The sequence below is a fragment of the Pelobates fuscus genome, chromosome 11, assembly GCF_036172605.1.
Source record: "Pelobates fuscus isolate aPelFus1 chromosome 11, aPelFus1.pri, whole genome shotgun sequence".
Taxonomy (NCBI): domain Eukaryota; kingdom Metazoa; phylum Chordata; class Amphibia; order Anura; family Pelobatidae; genus Pelobates; species Pelobates fuscus.
In genome coordinates, this window is record NC_086327.1 from 72,283,574 (window position 1) to 72,309,439 (window position 25,866).

Consider the following 25,866-nt stretch of genomic DNA (forward strand, 5'->3'; position numbering starts at 1 on the left):
CCATTGTACAAAACACTGGTGAGACCTCACTTGGAGTATTGTACGCAGTACTGGAGACCGTATCTTCAGAAGGATATTGAAACCTTAGAGAGAGTTCAGAGAAGGGCTACTAAACTGGTTCATGGATTGCAGGATAAAACTTACCAGGAAAGGTTAAAGGATCTTAACATGTATATCTTGGAGGAAAGACGAGACAGGGGGGATATGATAGAAACATTAAAATACATAAAGGGAATCAACAGTAAAGGAGGAGACTATATTTAAAAGAAGAAAAACTACCACAACAAGAGGACAGTCTTAAATTAGAGGGACAAAGGTTTAAAAATAATATCAGGAAGTATTACTTTACTGAGAGGGTAATGGATGCATGGAATAGCCTTCCAGCTGAAGTGGTAGAGGTTAACACAGTAAAGGAGTTTAAGCATGCGTGGGATAGGCATAAGGCTATCCTAACTATAAGATAAGGCCAGAGACTAATGAAAGTATTTAGAAAATTGGGCAGACTAGATGGGCCGAATGGTTCTTATCTGCCGTCACATTCTATGTTTCTATGCAGACATAGACTGCATGGAGCTCCTCCCCCTACCCCCTTTGGAATGGAGTTAAGAGAGTCAACTAGCCATGGTATCAAAATCATAAAAAAATTCTTATAACAGGCTAAAACAATCTGGCCCCGGTGCTTTCCCTGATTTCATTGATTTTAAAGCGGCAGATAATATATCCTCTATTGTAATTGGTGTATCAAGAAGCTCAGTGACTGAGGAAGTGCATAATCACATTACTTATGGATTCAGCTAAGTATTCAGCTAAGCATTCGCTCACTTAGTGGGGATATACTTTCTATATTACAGATATGAGTATTGTCTGGGAAATTCCTCTCTAATCATACAACATAATTTCTTCTTCTCCTTTACAATTAATCTCTAATTTCTCATGTCTTTTAGCCTTCTGTATATTTAAAAGTCAATATCCTCACATCAAAAAAAAACTAACTAATCCAACCAAAAATGTAGAATACTTCTTCCCTGCATCATCTCCATCACGACGCCTTTGACCCCCTACAATTTTATCTCACCATCTCCCTCTTTATCACCGATCACAATATTGGGGTCATCTTAAACAAAGACTTACACTGTTAAATCTGCCTGTCACTTGAAAATCTATCCGCTAGTCACCTTGTGTGCAAAACTACTAATTTGCTTTCTCATCTTACTAGACTACATTACTGCAATTCCATTCTAAATCGCCATCAATACAGAACAATTACACAATAACATAACACATACCCAATCAATCATGTAAAAACTGAACTGGCTTCCAATACACCATTGGAATTTTCAATTGTGTAGAAATCCCTCCATAACTTTACTCCTGTCTACCTCTTTTCATACAACACCCACTTTATTCTTACCCATCCTCTCCACTGCCTAAATTTCATGTCCCTTACTCGATCCCCACATGCCAATTCACCTTTGTTTCATTACGTTTTACTCCTCGTCACCTACCACACGAATAAGCAACCAACTAGAATAGTAAATACCTACCTTTTACCATTTTCTAAAAACTTCGTATTGAAAAAATCCCAGTCCAAATTATCTGCCAATATCCCCACTACTTTTTCCCTGCTTCCATCCCAACCAGTACAGTATTCTCTTTTCTTCATTGGACAATAACTAGTCAGTCCAAATGTGCTTAAAAAAGGAATACTCAAACCTTTCCCTCATTCTCAAGGTTTTGTTTTCTCAAATCCATGCTTTCCAATTCATTTGTCACCAGGGTCCTGGTTGGTTGAACCATGTCATTATTTCAGAGTAGTGCCTCTGAAATGGTTGAAGCATTCCTTTCAGAACCTACTTTGTCTCCTACTACAGAAGCTCTTACTTACTGTAACAATAGTCAGGTGTGGCCATGGCTTAGGCTGGATGCACAACAACTGCTGTCATGCCCATCCACAAGTTAATTCAAACGTAAAATATTCTGTCCCGTCCCTTTAGGGGTTATTATGTGGGAATAGGAGAGTGTAACAGAGCTTCACCCTGTGAAGAACAGCAGATTTCAGCTTTATTTATTTTCATTTTGTACCATATTGGGATGGATCAAAAAAAAAAAAAAAGACTCCACATTCTGCAAGTGTGTCACCTCTGTCCCTGAGCTCACATCCAAAGGCTGCTGTAGCCACTGATCTGAGTGTGCAAGTCTGACTCAACTCTCCCGGTTGTCATTCCAATGGCTATTGTTGTTCTGACCGAATTACTATACCCCTTTAGCAGTTATTAGGTGGAAAAAGGGCTGCGGCACTTGGTCCTTTGAAGAACTGCAGTGTTTATTTTATGACTCTTGCAAGTACCTAAATAATATAAAAGTGACTTAGCGACACCGTGTTGGGTTACAAAGGAATCTCTCCTCAACCCCGTCCACAGAAGGCCACAACTGGACTGCTCAGGCTCCCGGTGCAAGTAATGCACGATTAAGGAATGTGTGGATTCGCCCAGGTTTTTACGGTCCTGTACAGGCTGGATGTACCCCCTGTCCAAGTGAAGGACCCTGAAACTGGACAAAAAGTAAGGAGCTCATGCTCCACACGTCCTATCTTTTGGACAGCCAAGCCTCCAGTTCCATAAGACCTCCCGATTGAGGAAGAATCCAATATCTTTCTTGTGACAGGGTCAGCAAATCCATAAACCAAGACCTTCTTGGCCAAAATGATAGAAGCATGATCCAGTCTCAAATTCATTAGAATCCTCTGAATTAAAGAGACAGGAGAAAACTAGTAGGCCAGACAGTAGACAATATAACAGAGTGCATCCAGCACTTACAGATAATCTGTTCTGGAGATGGACCCACATTTCTTCAACTTTGCCCACTACATTGCTAAAATGGTTGCATTCAAAAGGCCTAAGAGAGTAATAGCTTATCGGATGATGCACACTTTTCGTGGAGAATAAACTGACTTCTTTATTTTCTTTCTTTTGTCATCTGGCAGGAAGACCACCCGTTTAGAAAGTCTATGTTAATCACCAATAAAAAAAAAAAAGGAAATTTTGGGATAAGTTTAGACTTCTTCCAAAGTATTAGCTATCTGTGCTCTATCATGCTGAAAGTAACTGTTTCAATGTAATTTCACATGACCAGCCCCCACCCCCTGCAAGTGGATCCTGCAGAAGAGCTGACAGAGCACCTTCCAAAGGTGCGACCTCAGGGCACGTACTTGGGTTGGCCGACCAAGATGTTCATGATGGGGGGCTTTAATCTTGGCAGCATACCCAGTCAGCTCTCAAATTTCACTCATCAGGGCCATAATCTTTCCATTAATTAAACATTCAAGATGATGCCTGCTGGAGTCAAGGATCTCTTGAACTTCGTACCCCTCAGACCCACTGACAATTGGTGAAGGAGGAACAGGAGGAACAATATTATGATGCGAAAAATGCTTAGCGCTCCAGAGCTTGAGCAGGGAGACCTGAAACACTGGGTGGACCCGATATAAGGCTTAGAGTTCCAAACGTACTGCGAGAGGATTGCCAACATTGGTTATTTTGAAGGGCCCAAGTTTCTTTGAGGGACAGGACAAACGCATATTCTGTGTAGACAGTCATACCGTGTCTCCTGGCTCATAAGTACTAGCTGGATATCTCTTGGTGTCAGCATTTCCCTTAATGAGCTGTTGTGCAGCTACGAGGGTTAGCTATAACCTGCGTCGTTCTCTGAGCTTGTTTGATCTTTGGGCTACATCAGGTACAGTCGTAGGGCATTGAAAATCTGGGAGTCCAGCGGGACGGTAACCATAGGTTGCAAAGAACAGATAACATTTGCTAGAGTAATGTATTTGGTAATTACACAAGATCCCTGCAGTGGAGAGTAGACAGCCAGTCATGTAGTAAGTAGGTGGTAAAACAACAGAGGTTTGGATAAGTGGAGGTATTCTACGTTGTGATGGTCTGTATACACAGTAATGGGCAGTAAAGTGCCCTCCAGCAGATGTCACCATTCTTCCAATGAACATTTTACTGCTAAAAGCACTTGTTTGCCCACATCATAGTTCTTCTTGGCTGGTGTAAAAGGCAACAGGGAGCAATAGGCAACAGTATGGAACACAAGTTGACCAAACAAACTGATTTTGTTGTATGGTGTTGATTTTACGAGGTTCCATTTGGATCTGACCAGAGATTAGGATATAGCCCAGAAATCCCAAAGAAGACCCCTCAAATGTGCATTTTATCAAGATTTGCATATAAGCATTATTCACCTTGTCATAAGAGTACTCTTTTTACATGGTCAATATGTTCTTTTAGGGAAGAAGAAATAAATATATAACAAGGAAAGTGTCCAGGATGAAAGTGGCTGGAGCATTGCAAATCTCAAAAGGCATGGTTGGGTATTGGAAGTGTCTGTACCTGGTTCTGAAGACTGTCTTCTACTCATCACATTAGCAAATGCAGATTCCTCGCAGGTCTTGGTGAAGAGGTTTGCTCGACTGAGCCTGCCAGGAGTTCAGGGATCAAAGACAAAGGGTATCGGTATTTTATAGTGATACTCATTAGGCCTGATAATCCACACAGAAACAGAGACCTCAGTCTTTCTTTACAACAAATAAGATACCTACCCATAGATGGCCTGATAAATCTGTTTGCTCTGTTCTCTGTAATATATTGTTCAAGATGTTTTAATTCATAGAAAAGGGTTCTATAACTGTGTTACACCCATACAACAGTGTAACAGCAATGTGCATCTTAAGTGTTAAAGTCACAGAGGTGATACCCCAGTGACACTCCAGGGGTCTCTGGCCTTAACCCCCAATGTATGAAAAAGAAAAAAGGAAAAAAATAATATGCCAAAGTCTTCTCACATAAGTGAGGAGAGGGCTTCCTGGATATATACCAGTATCTAAAGTAATGATGTGATCTGATGTGGTGGAGACAAATTTAACAAAAACTTAACTTATAAGCAAGATGGCTTTATACATAAATTCCTTAGCCTTGTATGACTATAACTATATTAGATGAGACAAGTCTACCACACAGTATACATGACTGGCTTAATTATTGGTAAAAAGTAGGTCCAGTGTAAGGTAGATTATGTATGTATAATAGTCAAATTTGAGCAAAGATCAGCACAGTATGTGTATCAAATTAATATGCAAAGTAATCATGCCAATAGTATCGATAATACTAGCATGTGTTACTTCTGATGTTGTGATGGTAATTGCAGGATAGTACCAATATATGTGGAAAGAGATGTCTGTTAAGTGCTGTGCTTAGTTAATACAAAGTCAAAGGGTGTGTTAACTCAGCATGGATGGTCTTCACAGACTGGTAAGAAGGAGGTATAAAGGAGGAAAATTGTAATACGCCTCATTTCCTTTAATATAGAAAAATAGGGAAAAAAGAGGAAGATATGATTGCAACATAAACTTATATTATTTACAAACTAACCATATACATAAACAACTTAGCCTTATAAGGGTTTTCCTATATCTGATGTGACAGGTCTACTAACGAGTGCACATGACTGGCTTTATTAAAAATCGGCCAAAATAGGCCAGATAAGAGGTAGATTCTGTGTATATTTCTAAATCAGATTTGTCTGAGATAGAGCAAAAAATCATCACAAAACATTTACCCAGGTGGTACAAATAGCAATAATGCCAATAGTATCTATGATACTAGCACGTGTTGGTAGTGGTGTTGCAATTGTATGGAAGGCCAAGGAATTTATGTATATAGCCATTTTGCTTATAAGTTACATTGTTCTCAATCACAGAGATCACACCATTACTTTAGATACTGGTAATAATCGAGGGAGCCCTCTCCTCACTTATTTGAGAAGATTTTGGCTTATTCTTTTTTCCTTTTTTCTTGATGTTTTAATTCAGCCTTAGTGAGGCGTCAGATACAGCCAAATTAAATCAGAACTCCAGGCAGTAAGTCCATTGAGCAGTCATTCGGGTGTCTAGGGAGTAATTAGTCTACACTTTTTTCACTGAAGACACCTTGAAAATCTTTATATCTCTAAGGCAGAGAAACAGGAGAGGCAGTAGATATGGCAAGGAGATGTGCAAGCCCAGGAGCGGACATGCTGTGGTACAGAACTCAGAACAGAATAGATTCCTTGCTCCAGTCAGTAGTTCCTTCTTGCTCCATAACTAGAATGAACCTCTTATAAGTTTCTGGACATATTGTTCCTGTAAAACTGATAATTTACAGGAATAACCTGAATATGAGGAGATGCAGAAAAAAATGGTTCATCTTCTAAGCCCGAATCATAATTCTCTGGGCCTTTTCTTAGTTTAGGAAAATGCCCCTTAGATTCCGGAACAGTAGAAACAGCCTGCAACATTGCTTCTCTTATGTCTAGGAAGGTCTTTTGTGAGTTGTTCTGGAACTTCAATAGAAAAGATAATGCTTCTGATTATTTTAGCGGCACCAGAGGTTTCCTTGGAACAAAGATACATAGTATCCCTTGGAACCATCTGAAATATTGCAGGTAGCACAGGTGTCAAGTCTTGGCTACCGCTTTTACTTTCTAAGATTTTTCAGGAGATTCCACTGGATTAGACATCGTGAGAGGAAAAGAGAATAGAAAAGTTAAAGCTTACTAAATGCACACGTTGAAAAACTGGGACATTTCAAAGTAATAGGACAGAAATCCGACCTTAAAAATGCCTCAAAACTTAGAGCACTAATGAAGCACATAGCAAAAACGCACCCAGTGGTCTGATCAGCTGTAGTGGGATTTAAAAACCCCTTCTCCAATCGCCTTTTTTAAAAACACTTTCTCCAATCGCCTTTTTTGTGTGGCACTAAGCAAAAATGTAACAATTGCTCCTTCGCATGCCAAGTAGCACTCTCGTAGTGGAACGTGTGTGAGTTCCATAACTCTATCCCAGCTTGCATGTTTCTTTAGCACGCCATCACCATATTCCTGTTCCCGGCAAGGATAAGGCAGAAGAGACTGAAGGGAAGAAGCCTGAAAATGCATGTAAGCAGCCAAAATCACGAGTACAGTGAAAGCCCTGGAAACACAACGAAGCATAAAACAAAAAAACAAGAGTCAATACTTATCCCATTTCCATGAGGGACATGCAGATACTGGGGGAAGGTTTGCTGGTGCTATATTAAATGGGAGGAGGGATTGTGCATATTTAATATTTAAAATTTCTTTACAGTCCATGCTTGCCCATCCTTACGGAACAACTGCATAACACTCCTGTCTTACTGACACTATCCATATGAAAAATCCGAATTTTATCTAACCCACTTTAGGGGTACTGCAATAGAAAATGCAAATAGGTTTGTTGAAAGATCACTGCTACATGGCAACAAAGCAATTGTGAAAATTTTACACGTTGGAGAGTGGCCATAAGAGAATTAAATGATCGGCATGATTTGAGGCTATGTAAGGTAAAAACGTCAGTCCACAGCCTGCTTTCAAATAGCACAGGAAGTGGCAATAGGTCATATCATTTCTACAGTCAGGGAGGGGGAAGGAGTAAATGGACTCTACCATTTCACTGTTAGCATTACAACAGCATGCCAGACTACTAACTGCTATTGCTATAGCGCTATAGCAGTTATAACAGTTTTTAACAGTGTTTAATGTTTGTGGTCATTACACTCTAATATGATTATCAACAAGTTGTACTACTAGTAATAGAAACAAATTACAAAGAAGGCTCAGCGCTGATATATCAACAAGGAACAGTGTTATAACATATAGGCAGCACACCTGTAAGGATGGTGGGGTCCCCTCAGATCCCCTCAGAATAGGTATAGACAACAAAACAGAAAGAAAGAAAAATGGAAGAGGTGCACCCTTTTTTCTTTGTTTTGTTTTCTGTACTACTAGTAATGCCTTTAACCCCTTCAGGACCGGCCTGTTTTTGCGATGTTTGTACGTTAAGGACCAGAGCAGTTTTAACACTTTTGTGGTGTTTGTGTTTAGCTGTAATTTTCCGCTCTCTCATTTACGGTTCCCATACAAGTTATATATTGTTTTTTTCAAGACAAGAAGGGCTTTCTTTACATACCAGTATTTATATTATGTCATATATTGTATTTAAAAAAAATAATGAAATATGGTGAAAAATAAAAAAAAAAACATGTTTTTGGACTTTTACTTGAAAAATCTTTTACTTATCTACAAAAGCTAATAAAAAAAAAATGCTAAATAGATTCAAAATTTTGTCCCGAGTTTAAAAACACCCAGTGATTACATGCTTTATTGCTTTTTTTTGCAAGTTATAGGCCTATAAATACAAGTAGGAAATTGCTGTTTCAATATATATATATTTTAAATGTATCAATAGTGACATTGTTACACCGTTATCTGTCATAAATCCCCGAAACACACCTAACATGTACATATTTTTTAAAGTAGACAACCCAGGGTATTTAAAATGGGGTATGTCCAGTCTTTTTTAGTAGCCACCTAGTCACAAACACTGGCCAAAGTTAGCATTTATATTTGTTTGTGTGTTAAAAATGCAAAAACCGCTAACTTTGGCCGGTGTTTGTGACTAAGTGGCTACTAAAAAAGGCTGAACATACCCCATTTGCAATACCTTGGGTTGTCTTCTTTTGTAAATGGTATGCCATCATGGGGCTAATTCTCATTCCTTGGCTACCATACGCTGTCAAAGGCAACCTAACCAATCTGACAAATTTCAATAAAAAAAATCAAGCCTTATATTTGACCCTGTAACTTTCACAAACACTATAAAACCTCTACATGTGGGGTACTGTTATACTCAGGAGACTTCGCTGAACACAAATATTAGTGTATCAGAACAGTAAAATATATCACAGCAATAATATCCTCAGTGAAAGAGCTGTTTGTGTGTGAAAAATGCAAAAAACTTCACTTTCACTGACAATATCATCGCTGTGATATGTTTTACTGTTTTGAAACACTAATATTTGTGTTCAGCGAAGTCTCCCGAGTAAAACAGTACCCCCATGTACAGGATTTAGGGTGTCATAGAAAGTTACAGGGTTAAGCACAGTGCTAGCAAATTAAATTATCTGGACTTTTGGCCTGGGTTGGCAGGCAGGTCCCTCAAATTGCAATCATTAAAATTACTTAATTAGGTAAAAATATTACATAAATATGCACGTAGAATTTTAATATATATACATATTTATATATTTGACGTCTACGTGTATATTTATGAAATTATTAATGTAATTTTGTATGTGGACATATGTATATTTCGTATTATTTTTATTTATTTATTTATACATAGATATATATATCATTACATTCTAAGTGTATTTTGATATAAATATATATATATCAATATCAAAATACTGTTAGAATAAAATTGAATATATATATATAATTTTTTTTTAATTATTAAAAATTATTTTTATTTTTTGTTATTTATTTTTATTAACATATTATTTGTATTTTATAATAATATATATATACCATATATATATAGTTATTATATATATTGTATATATTCGTGTGTAATTTAAATATAAGTGTATTTTTATATTAATATACGTATATATAAATATAAAAATACACTTAGTGTGACATTATATATATGATACATATACATATATTATATATATAGATATAATACATGTATATATATCATATATATATACACATATTATAATTTTTTTTACACTGATTGTTTTTTTTTTTTAACTTTATTTCTGATTTTTCACTTGCAGGGAGACTGCCTGTCAGCACAGACAGTCCCCCTGCAGGCAGATACAAAGACCCCTATTGCGGTCATGTGATCGAGTGATCACATGGCCGTGGGGTCCTGATCTGCCGAGGGGGGACTGCCCGGGCAGACAGGCAGTCCCCCTGGACCGGGAGGAGAGCTGATCGCCGCCGTGGGACCGACGGCGATCAGGTAAGTAGCCCAAAACCGTTATGACGGTTCAGGACCGTCAGCGGTCCAAACGCACGTTTTACCGCTGACGGTCCTGAACCGTCAGCGGTCCTGAAGGGGTTAAGCAAGATATTTGACCATTTGTATATATTTGTATCACATCTACCGGATATGCAAAAACATTTTTTTGCTTTCTTACTTGCATTTTAGACACTGTGTAAAATATTGCAAGATAAAGGACACAAAAGGTGTTTATGAAGGCTGAACGAATAAGTGACAAAAAGTGTATAAAGTTACATAATTTTCAAGTTTACGTTGGTCTGCAAGGCAATCTATACACAACATGTCTGTGTTACTTTGGTTAAAGTATTTTTTGTTATCAAAGAACATACCTTGAAACAGAAGTAAACATTACCAGCATTAATACCCACCTTTGCCCATGAGTCCAACAGGCATCATTGAGGACATGATAATTACTTTTACATGGGTCATAATCTGCTAGATCTTTATTTACTTCTGGGTAGAAGGTGCTAAATATGAAAAAGAAAAGAAGAGCACCATTAAAAACATACTAAAGCACATTCAAGTAAAAATATCTATTATTAAGTTCAACAGATAACATAGGAAGAATCCAAGAACATGAAAACTTTTAAACATATTTTATAAAAGGCTTTTTTAATAACTCATCCTACTGGAATGCCGCTTAAGTTATGCTGCTTATCGTCCCTGATCTTTGCAAGGTCAAAGAAATATAAAACCTAAATATAAAATATAAAAAGAAAAACTTACCACCGAAAAAATATGGAACAGTAAACAATTGGTATTATACCACAGAATCTATAAGGACAAATATATGATTACTATACTCACACCCTAAATGAATTAATAAATCATGTCCTGTCCAGAAAATTCCCTGACCTTGAAAAGGTAATAATATCTCGTAGTAAAATAAAGGTAAAAACATAATAGGCTTTATTCCATCTTTCTAAGGAAACTACCAAAAGAACAATAGGATTGGAAAAAGAGTTCAGTGACTACTGTGGGTTAAATACATACAGGGAAGAAGCAATAGGGGAAAGTATTTAGTGATGTATTTTTGTAACAACATATTGTTGAATACAGACACTCGCAGGTCTCATGTTCCATATAGGCAATTTTAATCTGTTGAACACGCTGGTCCCGTTTCATAGTATTCAATACTCTTAATCATCAAAATATAATGAGATAAATCAGAATAAGCAAAGTAAGACAAAAGAGTTGAAGAGTTCGCATACACAAGGTATAGGGGTCTTACTCTCACTCTCCTGATACCAAATCTTACGTATATCGGTTCTCAAAGTAATTACCAAACGGTGTGCGGATGCTGATAAGATATAGATATAAACAGAGGTAAAAAAACTAAAAGATCGGAGGAAATACTTTGGCTGTCAGGGAAAGTATCACAGGCAGCCTACAAAACCAACCTCACTCCCCGTAAAGCTAACATGGGACAGGAAAAGATGGGGAAAAAAATGACTGTACAGGGAGTGCAGAATTATTAGGCAAATGAGTATTTTGACCACATCATCCTCTTTATGCATGTTGTCTTACTCCAAGCTGTATAGGCTCGAAAGCCTACTACCAATTAAGCATATTAGGTGATGTGCATCTCTGTAATGAGAAGGGGTGTGGTCTAATGACATCAACACCCTATATCAAGTGTGCATAATTATTAGGCAACTTCCTTTCCTTTGGCAAAATGGGTCAAAAGAAGGACTTGACAGGCTCAGAAAAGTCAAAATTAGTGAGATATCTTGCAGAGGGATGCAGCACTCTTAAAATTGCAAAGCTTCTGAAGCGTGATCATCGAACAATCAAGCGTTTCATTCAAAATAGTCAACAGGGTCGCAAGAAGCGTGTGGAGAAACCAAGGCGCAAAATAACTGACCATGAACTGAGAAAAGTCAAGCGTGCAGCTGCCAAGATGCCACTTGCCACCAGTTTGGCCATATTTCAGAGCTGCAACATCACTGGAGTGCCCGAAAGCACAAGGTGTGCAATACTCAGAGACATGGCCAAGGTAAGAAAGGCTGAAAGACGACCACCACTGAACAAGACACACAAGCTGAAACGTCAAGACTGGGCCAACAAATATCTCAAGACTGATTTTTCTAAGGTTTTATGGACTGATGAAATGAGAGTGAGTCTTGATGGGCCAGATGGATGGGCCCGTGGCTGGATTGGTAAAGGGCAGAGAGCTCCAGTCCGACTCAGACGCCAGCAAGGTGGAGGTGGAGTACTGGTTTGGGCTGGTATCATCAAAGATGAGCTTGTGGGGCCTTTTCGGGTTGAGGATGGAGTCAAGCTCAACTCCCAGTCCTACAGTGGTACAGGAAGAAGTCTGCATCCTTCAAGAAAAACATGATTTTCATGCAGGACAATGCTCCATCACACGCGTCCAAGTACTCCACAGCGTGGCTGGCAAGAAAGGGTATAAAAGAAGAAAATCTAATGACATGGCCTCCTTGTTCACCTGATCTGAACCCCATTGAGAACCTGTGGTCCATCATCAAATGTGAGATTTACAAGGAGGGAAAACAGTACACCTCTCTGAACAGTGTCTGGGAGGCTGTGGTTTCTTCTGCACGCAATGTTGATGGTGAACAGATCAAAACACTGACAGAATCCATGGATGGCAGGCTTCTGAGTGTCCTTGCAAAGAAAGGTGGCTATATTGGTCACTGATTTGTTTTTGTTTTGTTTTTGAATGTCAGAAATGTATATTTGTGAATGTTGAGATGTTATATTGGTTTCACTGGTAAAAATAAATAATTGAAATGGGTATATATTTGTTTTTTGTTAAGTTGCCTAATAATTATGCACAGTAATAGTCACCTGTACACACAGATATCCCCCTAAAATAGCTATAACTAAAAACAAACTAAAAACTACTTCCAAAAATATTCAGCTTTGATATTAATGAGTTTTTTGGGTTCATTGAGAACATGGTTGTTGTTCAATAATAAAATTAATCCTCAAAAATACAACTTGCCTAATAATTCTGCACTCTCTGTATACTGACAGTGATGTAAAGTGTACTGTGCAATCAGTGAAAGAAGTAAAATGCCCGGCAACCATTTCGATGCAGAGGTGCACGTTTGTCAGGGGCCACAGTGAAAGTGAAGGAATAGCAGTTGTAAGAAAGTATAAGCATTGCCAACCTCGAAGACTTCCACCAATCTGTTTTGCCATGGTGTAGAAGTACCTGCCTCCTGGAGCTCTTCAAGTAAAGCAAAGAAGCCACCTTCTCTGTATGGATGATACATGTCCACAAATACACCCACTGGCTGCAGTCCAGCCTACAGGCGAAGCACACAGCGGAGGAAGATTCCGCTAACGGACAGCCCTATATTGTCATATGGACCAAGAAGCAATCCAAAGGTAAATAACTGAAAGGCAATCAAGAATGCTCTGCTTCAGTGTTCGCAAAAGTAAAATTAAAGAAAAAATAGCAATCTAAATAATATTTTGGTAAAAATCTCAATATTAATTAGGCGCCTCCAGCGGAGTATGCAAAAAGCCAAGTAGCATATTAACAATGTATCCATCATTTACTATTCCCTAAACATTAAAGCTGAAGCATCTTGCACATATGAGGAATACACCTTATTGAATATTCTCTTACAGGGCCAGAGGAATGGATACAATTGTGAAACATGAATTATAAAACCATTTAGGTAACATGCCCCATCTAAAATTCAAAAAGATCCACACATAATGTTCGGGACATCAAAAAGAAAGAAGAGTGAGAGACCCATGAGATAACTTGTCACATCGTAAAGATCTCCAAACCAGGCTGACTTAAGTGTGTCAAAGTATCACATGACCCAGTAAAAACAAACAAAATATGTCTCCATTGTATGGATAACCATCTGTGTATCTAATCTTCAATAAAAGATCTAATAATGAATGCATACAATTAACATAACCAAAAAACCATTGCAAAGATCACCAATGTATCATTGAAATCTGTATATAGCAGGTGTCACATTGGAGTTGCCGTTTAGGTGATGGTATCCAAAAAATGTCCCTATAACTAATTTATTCAAGATTACTGGAATGATGGATAAAAAAAAACAAAGAAAAAATACTGCAACCCAAATGTGACGGTAGTCACCATCACTGGGAGCAGAAGGACACTTTACAAAGGTTCCTAAACTGCTCCTATGTCTAAATCACCCTGTGCCCATTATAGGTGAAGGTGTTCTTAATGTATCTGTATATTGTGAATTGTTTTGTGGTCTCCTGTCCTTCTGATGCTTGTAACCAACTAAGTGGAATTAGCTATGGAGCCTATATAGCGACCCTCTGTTGGTAGCCACAGCTATATGCACTACCTGAATAGCAAGGCTTGTCAATTTGCATATTAAGATAGATTTGCATATTGCTAATTCTGCAGGCAGGAGAGATATTTTGTTAAGGTCTTCCCCACACCTTTATTAATATTTTATAATGTCATTAGAAGTCCCTGTATGTAGTCTTATACAATTTGATTTTTATTTTTTTGTTCATCATAAGTTACATGTAAGGAGTATTTCGGCCAGTCTCACGAAAGAACGTTTTGTATGTTGGTTCCTTTTGGAGCTGTGTCCTGTGTGGATTTTTAGGGATCCCAGTAACAAAGTCTTCAGACCTGTTGGCTGGCTGCCTAATCCCTCTAGCCCTGGGACAACTCAAGAGAGCTAGGCCTGAGAACAGCAAGTGCCTTTGTGAAAGCAACAGCAATCACACTGGAAAAAGGGCTGCAACGAAATAGGCAGAGGGGACGATAACCTGCTATGAAGAAGGGCTGCCGATGAATATGCAGAGGGGACAAGAAGGGCTAGTCGGGTAAAAAACTCCAGAGAGACCATGGTCAAGCCTGGGCAACTGGGGTTGAAGTGCTCCAGGCTTCCTCACCAACGGCTAGGAAGCCAAATAACTAAATATATATACAATAATAAATGTTATTTGTCTAAACTAAACTAGTACAATAATCCACATATACGATAGTACTCAAGATATAAGATAAGGCAGGTAACTACACATTTGCAATGGGGGAAAAAAAATGTAAAAGCAGAATAGAAAAAATTACGTAAATCATATAAATCATATTATAGATCCAGAAACATTCTCTGCGTTAAAGTATTTTGTCAATGTTTCCTCTTTGCTCCATTTTCACTAATTAGATCTCACAGAAACGTACACGCTCAGATGACCCACCATGGGAAATTTTTAAATGTCTAAAAGTTGTGGTATCACATGTCAGTAACCATTGACCGAATGGACGTGTTCCAAAATCCTCAGTTTAAATTGACGAAAAGTTTTGCCAATATATTTTTCCCCACAATTGCAAGTAAAGAGATATGCTGCCCCTCTCAATCTTGCAGTTAAAAAAAATCTAGTGTTAAAGGTCTTGGAATTGTCACTGCCTGTAATTTGATACATATAATTAGTAGATATACGATGAGTGACTTTTATGGCACCATCAAGAGTGATGATAGTTGTATTTCTCACTGATACAGAGTGATGTACAAGGTACTTTTAGATCAACCGTTTAGAAATTAGAAGGAATTCACGTCGATGCCCATACAGTATTTTAATCATTTTGGCACTTCGATAATTTAGCAAGTACTTAAAAATAAAAAAAATCAAATGTTTTAAAAACACACAGAAATTGTAATAAATTTTATTTTCCCTAGTATTAGCAGAAGTACCTTACAAATGCGTCTGGAGCCTTCGTTATAGATTTGTATGCTACTGAAGTAGTTAAATTTAAATATCTCCTCTAATACTCTGCCTATAAGTACATCATTTATCAAACTTCAGTGATAGACAATGCAACTTAAATGCTGCAAAGATACAAACTTTAAAATCAGGGAAAACAGTATTACCATTAATACCAACAAGAATTTATGGTCAGCAAAATATTTTTCTTTTGCATGGGATGTAACAAGCTAAACAAACAAGAAACAGGTGGGTCAATATTTCTTTTTTACGAAATAACTGCATGCAACAACTTATGACTGAAAGAAGCTTCTTGTGAGAACCTTCATGTTTTGTGAACATATTTAAATATGTCCACAGGGCAGCTCTGCAAATCTTTTATGTTGATACATATGCTTCTGTGCGAAGTCCCCATTGTTCTAGCAGAATGAGCTTTGAGATTAGAGGAAATACTCTATTTTCTGTGGTGATTTTTTTTTTTCCATTACATTGGGTTAGAAGGTCCCTGATGAAGGAGAACCTCTAATTTTCTTATAGTTATTATCACCAACCTCCAAATTTGTAATCTGATTCAAAATTTCTGAATTGCTTCTTCCATGAAGCCTCTTATTTCAAGTTCAGAGTATACTAAAGATAGGCTCTCTGCAGAGGAGCTAGAACATTTCCCCCAAATGAAAATTCAGATTCTTAAATGATTCCCAAGAATCCATAAAATATTACATTTCCGAAGCCTTCTAATAGTGATAATTGGGAAGTATGCAGACTTAACAAACGCAATAATTTTAACTTTATCAAACCTGTTAAAAATGATTTTGAAGCCTCGAAAAAAAAGGTATTTTCCAGTTTTGATTTCACAGTTTTCTTAGAATACTATATGTATATCTTCTTTCTGCAACCATCAGACAAAATAATTTTACACCTAAAGCAACTCAACTTTGCTGTTGCTTTAATCTTATGGCTTTCCATCTTTTACAGATTTTTCTGGATCAGAGATCAAAGGGCATAAATTTGAAGTGGTTGACCTGGAAAGACTAATGTTTGATTGGCTCCGTACTCTTGTTGTTATCTTAATTTTATTTTTTGAATTCTTTATTTTTGCGTGCAAAAGACAATAGCAGTGTCACAACAAAATATATTAATACATTTAACAGTGAACATAAGGATAGGAAAGCATGACTTGCTTAACCCCTTAAGGACACATGACATGTGCGACATGTCAGGATTCCCTTTTATTCCAGAAGTTTGGTCCTTAAGGGGTTAAACATTGCACTATTTTGTAAATAATGGGCTCGACAATGGCATCAGGATGTCAGATATAGTTAACATTGGACCGCAGAGTAATAGACCACATAATGTACGTGTATCACCAATAGCGTGTCTACATGTGATAGTGAAAAACTAGTTGCTGAAGCTGCATGTAGTATCTTTCTGGTATCTTTCAGGGATCAGCACTTTGGGTGCTGTGGCGGCAACATAGCTGTATATAGTTGACAATGTGGACTAATCCATGCCAGGTGAATAATCCTATACAGCTATAGAATGGAAAACTAGTAAAAAGCAATCTAGAGATTGGAGCATCACAGTCACCCGTGCTGGGTATAACCGGTCATATGCGTCTAGGATGTGTGGGGAGGGGGGGTTGTATCAACGGTTCTTAGTAAGTCAGCATTGGAAGGCCTTACACATGCTATATGGGCACAGAGCATAGCAAGTCTTTTGACCACCTAGAGTGAAGCTATCAAAACATTAGATTTTAAATAAGACAGTATTAACATAAGAAAATCCACGCAAACATATAAATGGTAAATAGATTGCAGGAGATGGGTCAGGTCGTTAAATCTCCACTATTCATGGGAACAAATGCAGGTAGGTAGTTTATTTACGCTAAAGTTAAAGTCGCTAGTAGAGCTGGACCTTCCATGGTATCTGGGGCCTTGTGCCTTTTCCCATCCTTGGTGACTAAGTGACCCCGGAGTCACCCACCGGTAGGATAGTTCTGCAGTTTGGAGATCTATGGTAATGGGCTGCATTGATTTATGCCAGAGCAATGTGGACCTCCTCAAGTCCTGAAAGAGGGTGATGTGGCATGACTCAAATTCATGGGGTGTCTTCCCCTTGAGTGCAGTCATCAGGTTGATTTTGTCAGATAGCGTTTGACAACGTAGTCAAAACTGAGTAACTATCTCTCAGGTACAGGAAAATATACAGCATATATACAAAATACCACAAAACCAGTTATAATTCACAGGAACCCCACAATGTGTATATCCCTGAATAGCTCTGATCTGAGCGCCCAACAAATCTAAAGAGCGCTCAGATCGGTTCAGTAGAACTGAATCGCCATTCAGGTAAAGCTCTGAATTTGTGGTTAACTGCCAGGGGAGGTCTGTGTTCGGGGGCATATAAAAAGGGGGACCACAGACACTCACACACACACAGACAGACACTCTCACACACAGACACATCACATACATTCACAAATTATTTTAATAAATAAATAATATCCACCCAGCCTCCCTACCTGGAGAGCTGGTGTGGATCATTCCCTGGGGTCCAGTGGGGCTGCTGGGCGGCGTCCCATTCGGGAGACAAACAAGGGGGTACGGACAACCGAACACAAGGCAAGTCTGCTACAGCAGCATCTGTCTAATATCACGCTGTGCCTTTGGGGTTAGAGGAAGCTATTCTTGGGATCGCCACCCCATCTCAGTAACTACAGTCAGGGCCGGCGCATCCATAAGGCGGCACAGGCGGCCGCCTTAGGGCGCACCGGCTGCGGGGGCGCAAGATTTCAGTGACCGGCAGGAGGGAATCTCTCCCTCCTGCCGGCCACCATCTCCGCCCCCGGCGCGGCAGTGCTGCGATCAGGCGCGGCGAGGGAGCTCTAACCTCTCTGCTCTGCTCCCTCGCGCGCTGTCTAGTGATGCCGCGGGAGCTGGAATATGACGTCATATTCCAGCTCCCGCGGCATCAGCAGACAGCACGCGAGGGAGCAGAGCAGAGAGGTTAGAGCTCCCTCGCCGCGCCTGATCGCAGCACTGCCGCACGCCGCCCAGCAGCCCCACTGGACCCCAGGGAATGATCCACACCAGCTCTCCAGGTAGGGAGGCTGGGTGGATATTATTTATTTATTAAAATAATTTGTGAATGTATGTGATGTGTCTGTGTGTGAGAGTGTCTGTCTGTGTGAGTGTGTCTGTGTGAGTGTCTGTATGTATGTGTGTGAGTATGTGTCTCTGTGAGTGACTGTGTGTGAGTTAGTGTATGTGTGTCTGTGAGTGACTGTGAGTGACTGTGTGTATGTGTGTCTGAGTGTATGTGTGTCTGTGAGTGACTGAGTGTGTGCGTGAGTGAGTGTATGTGTGTCTGTGAGTGATTGAGTGTTGCATGTGAGTGTATGAGTGTGTCAGTGTATGTGTGTCTGTCAGTGTGTGTTTGTGAGTGTGTCAAATCAGTGAGAGTATCTTTGCCATTGAGTCTGTGTGTGACTATCAGTGTGTCTGTCAATGAGTGTCAATCAGTGAGTCTCTGTGTTTGTCATTGAGTGTGTGTGACTGTCAGAAGAACACTAAGGGTCAGGGAAGGGAGGGGAGGGGACCAATAATAGACGGGGAGAGGGGCTGGTTAAGAGGCACATAGGTGAAGATGTTATTTTTGAATTGGGGGGGGGGGGGGGGGGGGGGGAGATACATCTTCGCCTATGTACCCAAAAATCCTTGCACCGGCCCTGACTACAGTGGCAGTCGGGCTGTTGGACTTATCTCAGCGGCACTTCACACTCTCTAGCCCCTGTCAAGCTAACGGGGGAGACCTCTCCACTGTGCTGTTAAGCTAAGCCCCCTCGTAATTGTGTTTGTTTTACACACAAAACACAGAATCCAGAGCTTGGAGATGGCGGATCTCACAAATACGACTAGCATGGTTCACAAGACAAAAAAAAAAAAACCTGATAAAGCCCAGATCAAGCATGCATATCGGCGATGTGTTCAAACAAGCAGAGGGCGCCCACGGGCACAGAATGGCCGCCAACCTCAAGGACCTCTCCGACACCTCTAAGGATTTGACCCTGGACATGGGGTGCTTGGGTCTGACACAATCTATGCAGCAGACACTAGACCCGCGGAGTGGAGATTCAATCAGGTAGACGTGTTCCGCACTGACCTGACAGGCCTCGTGGGCAGTCAGAGTGGTGCAGACCTCCGCAGAGAAGCATGTGGTCTTATAGTTACATAGCTGAAAAGCCTCCAAGCCTCCTATATTTATTTCCTAATATAACTCACACATACACTGTTGCCTTAAAACTTTTTATAGATGCCTACACATTGCTTCCATAGGCTCGGGCACTTAGACATATTCTCTCCACCTCTCCCTATTAGACAAAATGCATATTCCAGCAAAGTTGGGAGGTGGTAATCTTAAGGCTAGGCCTGTTGTCAGAAGTACCCTTGTTTCCCTGCATTACTGATTAGCCGTACGGTCGGCACACTCCTGAACAGTCTGATCCATAGTCATTCTAGTTACTACTTCATTTGCCCCCTTTTTTACAGTTCATTTAATTTATTCTACACATGCTGGCCTTAGTTTGTCGCTGTGCACACTGATATGCCCACTACCAACCCTAGTATATGTTATCGCAAGGCAACTTTACTCCAGGCCTACGACTCACAAGGCCAGTAACTAGTCTGCCCAGCTCGAGGTGTCGCTCACATTACGAACATTAAAAACTCAACTGTTATTTTTTTTGGACAAACTGTATTACTGTCTGTACCTGTATATCCACCTAGTCGCATACTTTGAAGTTGACTTCTCGCGCTCGTGAGTTGAATAATAACAAAAAAAAAGCCCACAAATTGAAAGACTTAAAGATCTATAACAAATTATTAAACAAAAAGCAAAGAGAGCATTTTAATCTAAAAGAAAAAAGCACTTACCTTGCCTTTTAACATGCTGGGCCAGTGTAACATATCCCAACTATACTGACTAGAGCCCTGTAGTCCGATAAGTTATTGACAAATGAGATTTCAATTTTAATGCCCAAAACACGACTGGAAGTACATCAAGAGATCATGAATGGAATGGATAGCATCATGTGCTTAATTGCCACTGACTGCAAGCAGCCTGCCCACAATTCTGCTGTTACCTGGATCAGTCAATCTAGGTTAGCAGTAATAAAGCACACTACTCATATGTGTTCCAAAGCCAGAACCAACATAATGACAGCCTGCTGGTTGGTTACTATAAATAAAGCAACAGCTGCACACAGAAACCTCTAAACCATGTGTCGTCAACCTGGTCCCTACCGCCCACTAGTGGGCGTTTCAGGATTTTCTACTTTTTTGACAGATTGGGTGGGTGTGCGGGCACGAGCCGGCAGTACCCCTGTGACCGGGTACCGCCATCACCACTTGCGGCCCCTGTCTGCCTCTGTGCGTGCGCGCCTGTCTGCCTCTGTGCGTGCGCGCCTGTCTGCCTCTGTGCGTGCGCGCCTGTCTGCCTCTGTGCGTGCGCGCCTGTCTGCCTCTGTGCGTGCGCGCCTGTCTGCCTCTGTGCGTGCGCGCCTGTCTGCCTCTGTGCGTGCGCGCCTGTCTGCCTCTGTGCGTGCGCGCCTGTCTGCCTCTGTGCGTGCGCGCCTGTCTGCCTCTGTGCGTGCGCGCCTGTCTGCCTCTGTGCGTGCGCGCCTGTCTGCCTCTGTGCGTGCGCGCCTGTCTGCCCGTGCGCGTGCTGTCTGCCCGTGCGCGTGCCTGTCTGCCTGTGTGCCTGCCTGTCTGTGTGTGTGCCTGCCTGCCTGTGTGTGTGCCTGCCTGCCTGTCTGTGTGTGCCTGCCTGCCTGTCTGTGTGTGCCTGCCTGCCTGTGTGTGCCTGCCTGCCTGTGTGTGCCTGCCTGCCTGTCTGTGTGTGCCTGCCTGCCTGTGTGTGCCTGCCTGCCTGTCTGTCTGTGCCTGCCTGTGTGTGTGTGTGTGTCTGAATGTATGTATGTGTGCCTGTCTGTTATAGTGGGCTATAGTAAGTAATAGCAAGTGAGATACCAAGCTCAGCCTTCCTACTGGGCGTCGCTATAAGGAAGGTTAAAAAATAAAAATAAAAGGGGGGGGGGGGAGAAAGGTGGGGAGGGGAATTGAGGAGGGGAGAAATCATATTATGCGCAAACAGAGAAGTCGTCTGAATATCACCGAAAGAGGAGACCTTAATTTTAGGTATCGACCGATTATCATACACACTACACAAACACACACTGCATTACATACACACACACTGCATTATATACACACACTACACAAACACACACACACACTGCATTCACTATACACACTACACAAACACACTCTGCATTCACTATACACACACACTGCATTCACTATATATACACACTAGACAAACACTCACTGCATTCACTATACACACACTACACAAATACACACTGCATCCACTACACACACAGCTCCCCTGTCTAAATACACTTCATCCACTACATGTGGCATGTATATTTTGTGCATTTACCGTTAGAAATAGTTTATTTTTTCAAAATGGTAAATGTACAGAATATCGGCAAGTTATCGGCTATCGGCTATCGGCCTGAAAGTTCACAGATTATCGGTATCGGCTCTAAAAAATCAATATCGGTCAATCCCTACTTTGTTCCTTACAAAAATCGAACCAGATATCAAATATTTAGTCTTGCAGCATCAACCTAAAAGTAATTTACTTTATTGTTTTCTCATTAAACTTTATAAAGTTAAAAACATTATACTACTACAACAACCCACCACCGCCACAACGGGGACAGCCACAGCCACAACGACGGCAGAGAACCCGGACGGAAACTGTGAGGCCGGCCGGGGCGACCCGCTAGCCACATCAAGCGAACCTGGAGGCAGGAGGGGACACGCGGAACACGTAACTATAATCGCATACACTTGGGCCCTAAGCCCCACAAACACACAGGCCTTACACAGGGGCACCACTTTTCAACTTCCGCTGTGTACTTTGGGAGGGGTGGGGGGCAAAGTGGGACACTATGGGGACTTGAACTCTTGCTTGGGCTCTTCTCATTGGGGGGAAGGGGGGAAGGGTAGATCCCCCCCCCCCCCCCAAAGTAGTAGGCCGAAGAGGTCAGCAGAGAGGCCACCACCTAGTCACGAGCAAGCCGAACCCCCCCCTGCCCCCCCCAGGCCCCCACCATCAAATGAGACAGTAAAGTAATAAACCTCCCAATGTAGACAGGGGGGGGGCAGAAACTTGGGAGACCCGCATGGGTAGCACCACCGGGGGAAATACACGATTGACAAGGCCACTCTCACAAGGTTGACTGACCCACGGGCCGAGATGAGGGAGGATAGAGGGGTGAAGTCACTACACGAAAGTAGTCCAGACCACACAAGCCGTACAGGCCAGGCTAGACACCCTGGACACGGAATGACACCTGAGGTGCGGGTCCCCCAACTGACACTACCAATAGAGGCTGGCTAGACAATCTTCTAGGCGGGTGAGGACGGAGGACACTAGTTAGGAAAAGGTCTCCCACACACTGCCCTCTGAAAGGGCACACTTTAGTACCACACCAGACTCCTGACCCCGACTGTAAGACAGGCATCGACCCTTGGAGACGAGGAGGAGACAGGCCACGCTCCCACCGGACAGGGGTGTACAGTTTACGGCGGGGGGACTCGACTGAGCCGACTGGTACGGCCAAGCCGACTCCCACCTAGCCTACACCTTTACCTTACTAGGTTACATAGTTAGCAACACGGTTAACTGTTATCGGTTGAATTTGTTACTTTTTCAAGTGCGTGGCTCTCGCTCCGGGGGCCCCCGGGGAGGAGGGAAAAGCTAAGGTCTGCACCAGCTGCACAGCCTTTACGTCACCCACACCCTCCCACCACTGACCACACCAACTCCTCTCCCCCCTCCCTCCTCCCCCCCCACACAAGCCGACAACCTTGGCCATGCATACGCATACCACACACACGAGAGCGGAGATTAACCTCCTTTCCATCAATGCAAAAGGTTTGAACGTACCAGAAAAGCGTTCTAATGCGCTCCGCCACTTCCACAGTCAAAGAGCGCACTAAGTACGAATCCAGGAAACTCACTTTAAAGAGGGTCAGGCCCCTAAGCTCACAGACCAAAGATACAATCTTTCTCAGTAATAACCCGTAAGGGAAAACTAAAGGCACGGCGATTCTGATTCACAAGTCACTACACTTTGACCTCACCGACACTCTCAGTGACAAACAGGGACGATACATATGCGTGAAAGGAATGATAGCTGACCGACCCTACACGTTTACATGCCTCTACGCTCCTAACAGGCGCCAACACCATTTTCTAAGCTCCACGACCAGGGCCATAGTGAAATTCGCCACGGGATGTTTGATAATGGGGGGAGACCTGAATGTAGCCCTGAAACCGACTGTAGACACGTCAACAGGCACCTCAACGTTACCCAGACACATTCTAAAGAACATAGATAAGACCCTACATGACCACCGACTTGTAGACTGCTGGAGAGCGACTCACCCAGAAGAACGTAACTACACCTTTTACTCGACTCTCAACGGGACATATTTGAGGATAGACTATTTTCTAATGCCACATTACCACTTGACAGAAATCCGACGGACCGCTATAGGCACGGCGACCTGGTCTGACCATGCCCCGGTCCTGCTGACATTGACGTCCCCACTATTCAGACCCACTTGCAACAACTGGAGGCTCAACGACTCCCTTCTTAACGATCTCGTAGTGCAGACGGAAGCCAAAACACGAGTGGCACAATATTTCACAGATAACGACACGCCTGACATCACGCCCTTCTGCCTGTGGGAAGCTCACAAGTGTGTGATGAGGGGACACTTCATAGCGAAAGGAGCTGCCCTTAAACGCGCAAAAGCAGCTAGACTCACCACCCTACTGACTGACATACGAACGTTAGAGGACACACACAAACAGACCCGCCTTCCAGCTGACGGGGCACAACTGACAGCCCTCCGCAGGGAGCTCTCCTCTATCCTCAATGCCAACTACCACAGAGCCTACTTACACTCCAAGGCGTTTTTCTATACCAACGCTAACAAATGCGGCGCCCTCCTCGCCCGCATGATTGCTAAAAAGAGAGCAACAGCATACATCCCCAAAATCAGACAAACAGGGAAAGATCCAGAGCATGCCACGAGACATGGCCGACACCATACGGACCTATTATGCTGACCTATACACACTAGAACCACACAAGACAGATACAGCGCTAGCAGAGAAGAAAACACGTATAACACAGCATTTAGAATCACGCATAGGCACTCGCCTCACGCAAGAGGCAAGCGCGGAATTAGATGAACCAATCACAATACAGGAAATAGCATGGGCCCTCAAAAGAGCCAAACAGGGCAAGAGCCCGGGACCAGATGGCCTCCCAATTAGATACTATAAAACGTACTCAGAGCTCCTCATCCCACGCCTCCTGGCAGCCCTTAACGCAAATCCCAACGCAATCCCTTGAAGCAAACATCATTTTAATCGCTAAGGAAGGGAAGGACCCTGAACTATGCGCCAACTACCGGCCAATATCCCTGCTCAACTGCGACCTGAAACTCTTCACCAAGATACTCTCGCAGAGATTACAGACCTACCTCCCGGACTTGATCCATGGGGACCAAGTGGGATTCACCCCGCAACGGGAAGCGAGGGATAACACGACCAGGGCACTTGCCCTGATCCACACCGCAGCAACACAGGCCTTCTTCTGCTCTCAACGGACGCAGAGAAGGCCTTTGACAGGATATCTTGGGACTTTATGTTCCATGTGCTAGAAGAGCTGGGGATGGGACCATTTATGATGGCCTGGGTCAGAACGCACTACTCCAAACCGACGGCGCGCGTGTGCGTAAATGGAGCCTGCACCAACCCCTTCCCAATAAAGAATGGGACCAGACAGGGTTGCCCCCTCTCACCCCTCCTATTCGTACTAGCCCTGGAACCATTTTTGAACTCGATCCGAAGCAACCCACTCATACCGGGGCTGGAAATAGGGAAGAAAAAGCATTCCGTAGCAGCATATGCAGAAGATTTACTATTCTTCGTCACCAAACCAGAAACCACAATGCCGGCAATACTGCAGGAATTCAACGTATATGGAGAACTATCGAACTTCAAGATAAACTTCTCCAAATCCACAATACTCAACATATCAATCCCGCCATATCAACTTCCAACCGCTGCTGGACACCATCCAGAAAGACCTCAAAGAATGGGAGCGCGTGCGGCTTTCATGGTTCGGA

General features: G+C 41.9%; 1 protein-coding gene across 1 annotated transcript in view; it reads right to left on the reverse strand.

The window, feature by feature from the left end:
• The window catches only part of LIG1 (DNA ligase 1), a 381,450-nt gene that overhangs the window by 255,088 nt on the left and 100,496 nt on the right, over nt 1-25,866 (reverse strand). Inside the window, exon 8 of the mRNA XM_063435935.1 lies at nt 10,279-10,377. Within this exon, the coding sequence (XP_063292005.1) occupies nt 10,279-10,377 (99 nt within the window). The remainder of the gene's footprint in view (nt 1-10,278; nt 10,378-25,866) is intronic.